The following is a 7,309-nucleotide window of genomic DNA, read 5'->3' as shown; positions in this document are numbered from 1 at the left end:
CATCCCTGGGGGTACATTAGAAATCGTAAACAAAATAGGCCAAATTTGAAAATTAGAACTTTTGAATACTGGGACACCATCCGTGTTCCACATCAAATGCACGTCAAAAGGAGATGACGATGAAGGAAACATTGCACCATCAACTATGTCACAGACACTTCCAACAACCTGACTGCCTTGAATCAAGTGCTGGTAGATTTTTTCACTCTCAAGAAGATATTTAATAGTATCAGTCACTGGAATGTAAATTAATCTTCCGAATACCTCACTTGATCCACATACATCACACTGTTCGACAGCATTAGAATCATAAGGCCCCAAATAACTAAAACATTCACAGCAATATCTGTGGCTTTCTGCATTGAATTCACCAGAGCAATTAGAGAGTAAATGAAAAAATCGGAACTTATTGCTAGAGAAATTATGAGGAGTAGGCAGAATTTTTGTGATGAATTGCAGCCATTCATTTAGGGCAGTTTTTTTTGTTTATGTTTCATATAAAGATCCAAAATTTCATTTAATGCCTCTCCAACCGTAGTATCTGTGAAATCATGGAGTTTAGCATTCCAATCATTGAAATCTGCATTTTCCTCGTCAGTGCTGTCTTCCTTTGCTGTTGTCTCACAATCACTCTCACTTGTTGATGATAGTGAGAACTCGGATGATGTTTGAGAAGAAGACGGCGTACTTAACAATGAGCTTTCAACATTACTTTCATTATCACTCACGCCAGTTACTGGACTTGACACTGCAATTTTAAGAGCTGATTTTATAATGGCAAACTCAAAAAGCTTCGGGTACTAATCATTTTACCCAAAAACTAACCATGCTCAAGTGGTCCCTGCACAGACTCATCCTCCAGACACGTTCCATGAATGTCTTCGACATTTTTACGCAAACGCCACGCAGTTGTTCTGGGAATCTGTAAATTTATAGCTATTAACCCCACGACCATACCGTACGAAGGTAATTTTAAAATGTTGATAATGCATTTGACAACATAACAGCAAACAACAACAGATGTGGCAAACCAAGAAGAATAGTATTGAACAAATCATCATTATCTAGAGACGGCATACGCTATAACTAAAGTAATAAGTTATCCACTACTGAAAGCCAATGGGATGTTATATACTTACGGCTCTATATGGGGTAGTATTTCGGTTGTATGCTTTATAGCCTTTGTTCAACTTTACTCTCCTACTATCATTCTTGCTTAGTAACTGAATAATAGTTTAATACTGATTAAATTGTACATTGATAACTATAAAAGCATGCGACTTATTTCATTAAATAGCTATTACAAATACGTAGTGAATTATTATCATATAAAATTAATCCCTAACAACCAAACAAGGTTTCCATGTGAACCGTATCCTACAACGTATGCAATCGTGTTATACATTGGTGTTATTCATGGACCATATAATCGAACCTCAAACTGTTGAGAACAATCTGGAAACTCAGATAATTTCCAAAAGGAAATATTAATAGAATACCATAAATAATTATCAATTGCCAACATAAGTTACTACATGACCTAAACGCCTGCCGGATAATATCCTGAAAGGTATGCGACCCGCGCAACATTCTTATAAAATTCCATAAGAAATGCAGAGTACACATAAGAATTTCTGTAAAGGCCTGGTTACACGGTACATGAGAATGTACAAGAAAATGTGAGAATGTCTGAATCTCAGAATGAACGCGAAAATGCACCGTGTAACCAGACAATCATACAATTTGAACTCAGAGTCACCTGGTGGCAGACTACGAAAACGACACATTCATTTCATCTGGCTTGTATATGCGACTTCTTTGTTTACGTACGGCCCCGATAGTTATTTGGATTTGATATGATCTTGCTTGACCTGGATATCTCACTGATTGGATATAGGTAGCGAAAGAATGGAACACAAGAAAAGGGGATGGGTAAAATGAAGGATCAGATGGAAAGGCGCTGAATGTATGAACCGCGAGAATTGTCCAAGATTGAGATCCAAATGATCGTTAAAAGGTCATAAAAAGCATGTGATAGGCAAAGAAATAAGATTCAAGTACTATTTACGCTGTATTTACTCAAGTTTCTGTTTTTGAATCGAGACCGACTGCAAAGCGAGTCGAAATTTTAGGTGTTGCGTTGACATGCAGCGAACGTTATGGGCATCGCAGTAATAAATATTGAATTTACCTTGCCAAAAGCCTCATATTTCTCGTATATTCCTGTAGCGTGCGCCGATTCACAGGAGAAGGATGGAGGGAAATCACGACACACTCTCTTTCAAATCTAAAATTCAACTGCCTTTATTATGTCCTGTTTATTATATCACAAGGCTTAAGGGCACGAGAAATTTTGAAAATGTGCTTTTATTATGGAACACTACTATCCAACAAAATTTTAACGATATCGGCGAAAGACACTTTGAGATTATTCCTTGTTAGGGGCTCCTCGTGACGAGAGGCCGGCCGCCCATTACAATCCCTTATTTTTCACCGTGGTTTAATCGTAATCAGTATTTATTCTAGTAAACAGCCACTTTCCTTATAATTTGATCCTACAATGGGTAGAATGATAGGTACATTTATAGAGTTGTTTACAAAGTGAAATACGTAACTTGATAAAATCCTGCGGTAACCCTGATTTAATAGTGTACTTACGTTGAGGATATCCCGTTGACAATATAGATAATGTATTTGACTCCATTCTGCGGATCATCAACCTCTCATTACTCTTACTTTTGTCCCTTCGAACACAAGCAAAAAACTTCTCCGGCGAGTAAATAGAGGTACTAGACGTCGGGGCACTTTATATGGTTTTATGGGATACACTATTTATATGGTTTTCACACGTTTTTCTATTGAAGGTCCATGCTACAATATACTTACTGCATTAAGCAAATGATGTAGGTGTGTCTGCTTATCTGCAATCAACTTATTTTAATTTAATCTTTCCAAAGCCCCCCAAACAATCGCCTTTATTTATTTCAACAACGCCTTGGCAACCCAATATATTCACAATCCGAAGTTTGACGTTAAAGCAGCAATTATATTCGCCAAATTTGCGTTTGAGTCCCTAAATAGACAGTTTTTCTATCCACTTCCTCAGTCTGCCATCAGTGGATTCCAGGCCGTGATGTAACGCGCGCACGCTCCGTCACGTGTTTTCAAACAGTCGATGAAGATTATTTTTAAAGACTCATATCTCAGCTATAAAACATTATTCATCCGCGAAATTTTCGGCAAGTACATTTGAGGTAAGGATCTTATTATTCTAGTACTTTTAAAAAAGTTTGCATGTTCCCCATTGGTTTATATTTGAAGTTGAAATAATTTGTTGCGCATTAAAAAATGTACGAAAAATGTCCGAAAAAATGTACCGTGTAACCACCTACTCGTGGATCTTGTCCATGAGAATATACAAGAATCTGTTCAGAAAACCATTCAGAAAAATGTACAGATTCTTGTACATTCTAATGTACCGTGTAACCAGGCCTTAAGACTTAAAAGAAATTTTCAATAGGGCTTGGTGGTGTGCAGTAGTGCTTGTGTGGGGAACATATATATATTCAAACAAACATGGAGTATTTTGTACTAGTTAAATTTAATGAAGAAGAGGTGGATTGTGCCTCTTCAAAATGCATCAAGGACTGGCGACCAATCGAGGAATTGGCGATTAATTCCACGGTAAGAGTGAACGAGTGTTTTAAATGCGAATGGCAAGCGGAGCAAGGGGGATAATGGAGACGCATGTTATTTTGGAGAAGTTTTGGCAAAGTTTGGTAAGTTTCTATTTTTATAGAGAAAGATTTTGAGCTCATTTCTCATCCCTATCCGTTGTTTGGCTGACCGGGAAATATATTTCAGAAACACGACCAATTTTAGTGTCATTAATGGGCACATACATAAAGACAGGGGAAATACCAGATGCCGACCCCGGTAAGAGAAAACGGCCAAGAATTCCCAAGAGTTTGGGGGACGAGGAACTGTGGAACCAGGCAAAATTATGCAAAAGAAGAAAAGTAAGGTACATAAATTTTAACCCAACTCTGAGCATTTCATAACAAAAATGGAATATTATTGGCCCGCATTTACTCTCCACTGTATCACTAATGCTTCTTAATGGATTTACCTTTGTTCATTCCAGAAAAATATCCTCAAACTTGGAAAAACAGCCACTTCACAGAGAATATTAGCGGAAGTAGGTGAATGCGAAACTTCCAGCAGCATGGCGGAAAACAGTGAACGATGTTATATGTGTGCAAGCCATAAACAAAAAATTAAGGAATTAAAGAGAGCAATGGAGAAGGCTATACGTGAAAGGGATGATGCCTGTGGTATGTATCCACAGTCTAGTATACAAATGCGAGGGCATAAATTAGAACTATTTTTTTTTTTGCTCATGCATTCGTTGATGTATTTGTATATTATGAGAATTTAATGCTATCAGTCCTTGAAGTTCATTCAGCATCTGTGATTTTTATTTTCAAATATCTAGAGTCAATGAACCTACTGCGGGAGCTTAGGAAGTCATTGAAGGATGTTAAAAAAATTTCTAAGTTCCAGGGAAGTCACTCGAGGCAGCCTAGTTATGATTTTGAACCAAATTTCATTGAAGAGCGCGACAATAATTTAGAGGAGGACATAGGTGAGCCAAATCCTAAGACCAATGAAGATCACCCTCATTTAATCTCTTCTAAGGGAGATACGGATGTAAGTCTATGCAATTTACTTTCCACATAATATGCGTTTGTTTGGTGTAGCCTAAGAAATAATTTAGTTCTGGTAACATAATATGTCCTACGATTACTCATTCTCTACTGTATGTACATAGAATTACATGGAAACTATCATAATTGGTGAAATATGGTGCATCTTCAGGTCTTTACTTCATACAACCTTCAATTCTCATTTTAAAGGTCGTGAATTTTGTCCCCTCAATAGAAGTGTACGTCAACAAAGTATTGCTGCAAAATTGTACCAGAACATGCAGTTCTCCCACCATGCTTGTCCGGAATCTCTTGCCTATTATTTTTAAAGAGGAAGTCCTGAAAAAATGTTCAGCAAGAGGTAGAAAGGCTAATGGACTTGGCAACATGAAAGATGGAGCAAGAGAGTCTTTATATGGACCGGCCATTGATGCAATATGTAGTAAGTTGACATAAGACATAATTTCTATGTAGTGTAAACATTGCAATGTGTTGCTCCATTTCCTTCAAATTTATCTTCTTATAAAGTGAAAGGTATTACTTCAACTTTTTCTATGCCAATCTGTATTGAGAAGTCCACCACTCAACTCACCATTCCACTTGATGGTTGTTTAAGTCATAGGCCTAAGGTACAATGGATTAGCACCGATTTCTCTTGTTTTTCCTACAAACCACACTTAGCATACATGTGGGGGCGGATCTAGGATTTTTTCTAGTGGGGGGGGGGGCTCAAGGGCCTGTTGGGTCTTCTCATTCTTGAGATTAAAAAAAAATATGACAACTTCATAGAAAATGTTCTCTAGTAGTTCTAGTGAAAATGTTCTTTAGTAATATACACTTATCTGAGTAGCTTGTAACTTTCAGTCAAGGAGATGCTCTAAGTTTTATTAATTAACAATAAGCATTTTGTATATTTTTCAAAATATTTGAAACATACATCAATGTAAATTTAAATTTTTAATTTTTCCCATCATTTAATTTAGGTGTACATGTAAATTTACACCAAATTATTTTGTGTAGAATGATCTATTTCCTTTGTTCTGATGGTCATTACCTCTCTTTTTGACTATGTTAATGCTCAGGCTCCTATTAAAGGCTGGACAGTGAAGAAGACGGAATTGATCGGTGCCATTGGTCGTCGCCTGAATGAAATACGCCGATCTATATGTTTATAAAATGTTTAAAAGTAATGTATTATCAAGTTAATTATCATTTACCTAATTTGTCTTTTGTGCTAGTTGGGTTCAGTTTTGATGTAAGAAAATGTGCTACTGCAACTGTATGCAGTGAATGTAAATACTTTAGTAGCATTGACAAGATGGCGCCCGAGTTGGCTAATTGTGAAGTTTGCTCCGAAAAAATTGTTGATATTCAACCAAAAATCAAGTGTGACTTCGGTTGCGAGTTGTTTTTTCACGCCAGCTGTGTTGGCTTAACAAAAAGCTTGATAACTGCTATTGCTAACAACACGCAGTTACATTTTCAGTGCAACAAGTGTTTGTTCGCAACATGTGACTCGATGAAAAACATGGAAAAAAAGCAAGAAAAAATAATGCAGATTGTTACAGATCTCCAAGCGAAATTATCAAACTGCAAAGACATAATGTTGAAGCAGAATGAAGAAATCGTTGCCTTAAAGTCGGCGAGTAAGAATTCGCACGTGAGTGATAATATACAAAATCAAGCGTACTCTAAAGTGTGCGTAATACCTCAATCAGGTGGTTCAGAAGTTATAAAAAAGGAAACTAAGATGGTTCGTTTCGATTACGGGTCTTCTTCAACACTTCTTAAGGACACCTACCGTCAAAATCCCTCGACGAAGAAATCACTTGCGCCCGACGTACAAGGTGAAGAGTTAAAACAAGCGTCAGGCAATGAAGTGGAGTTGGCGAATGCTAGCCCTAGTAATAAAAACGGAATCATGTTGGGAACCAAGAATGAAGATTTCAAGCTCGTCACATACAAGAGAAAGCCGAGACCGAAACCAATCATTGGAACTGCAAGCACCGACAACACCATATCCGGCATCCCAAGGAAAACACATCTCCATGTGTGGCGTTTTTAAGTAGGTACCACAGTGGAAGCTGTAAGGAAATTTATTATCGATAAACTTCCAGATAAAGAGGTTGAGGTAGAAAAGCTGCAGGTAAGAGGGGACTCTTATGCCTCATTTCGCGTGTCTGCCGATTACAGGCTCAAAAATGAACTTGAAAATCCTGAATTTTGGCCAGAAAACGTACTAGTAAACAGGTTTTTTTCGGAAAGTTCGGAACAATCCCCCATCTACCTAAATGACGAATGGTACAATACTCCAGTTTTGAATGATAATATTTCCAATCAAAAAACAGTGAAAATAGCCAATGGTATAAGCGTTGCCCACATTAATATTCAGTGCATGAGGAACAAAACTACCCAATTAGAAGTGTACCTCCATAATACCGAACCAGACTTCTTGTGTGTATCTGAACACTGGATGAGTGCTGAAGAACTAAGTGTATTTTGTGTTTGTAACTATAGCTTGGTGAGTCAGTTTAGCCGCTCAACATACAAAAATGGGGGTGTAGCCATATTTGCACACAACAGGCTACGAAATGAAATTAGTG

General features: G+C 37.4%; 1 protein-coding gene and 1 long non-coding RNA gene across 2 annotated transcripts; one reads left to right on the top strand and one right to left on the bottom strand.

Annotated features, from left to right (window-relative positions):
- Positions 1–256: 256 nt before the first annotated feature.
- Positions 257–1,282, bottom strand: LOC124155123. The gene is made up of 3 exons (XR_006864137.1): positions 1,140–1,282; positions 826–922; positions 257–748 (listed from the first exon to the last, which is right to left on the bottom strand). It is a non-coding gene; the product is annotated as an uncharacterized LOC124155123 (long non-coding RNA).
- A 3,138-nt stretch (positions 1,283–4,420) lies between these two features.
- LOC124155275 lies at positions 4,421–5,162 on the top strand. The gene is made up of 2 exons (XM_046528995.1): positions 4,421–4,710; positions 4,917–5,162. The coding sequence occupies exons 1-2, from the start codon at positions 4,438–4,440 to the stop codon at positions 5,160–5,162; spliced, it is 519 nt and encodes a 172-aa protein (XP_046384951.1). The 5' UTR covers positions 4,421–4,437.
- The last annotated feature ends 2,147 nt before the right edge of the window (positions 5,163–7,309 follow it).

This window comes from Ischnura elegans, chromosome 3 (genome assembly GCF_921293095.1).
Source record: "Ischnura elegans chromosome 3, ioIscEleg1.1, whole genome shotgun sequence".
Classification (NCBI taxonomy): Eukaryota; Metazoa; Arthropoda; class Insecta; order Odonata; family Coenagrionidae; genus Ischnura; species Ischnura elegans.
The sequence above is the reverse complement of the archived record's forward strand: the minus strand, read 5'-3'. Positions and strand labels throughout refer to the sequence as shown.

Coding starts and splice junctions, on each gene's coding strand:
- LOC124155275 (XM_046528995.1), top strand. CDS start 4,438: ATGCTATCAGTCCTTGAAGTTCATTCAGCATCTGTGATTTTTATTTTC. Junction 4,711..4,916: donor CTTCTAAGGGAGATACGGAT/GTAAGTCTATGC, acceptor CTCATTTTAAAG/GTCGTGAATTTTGTCCCCTC.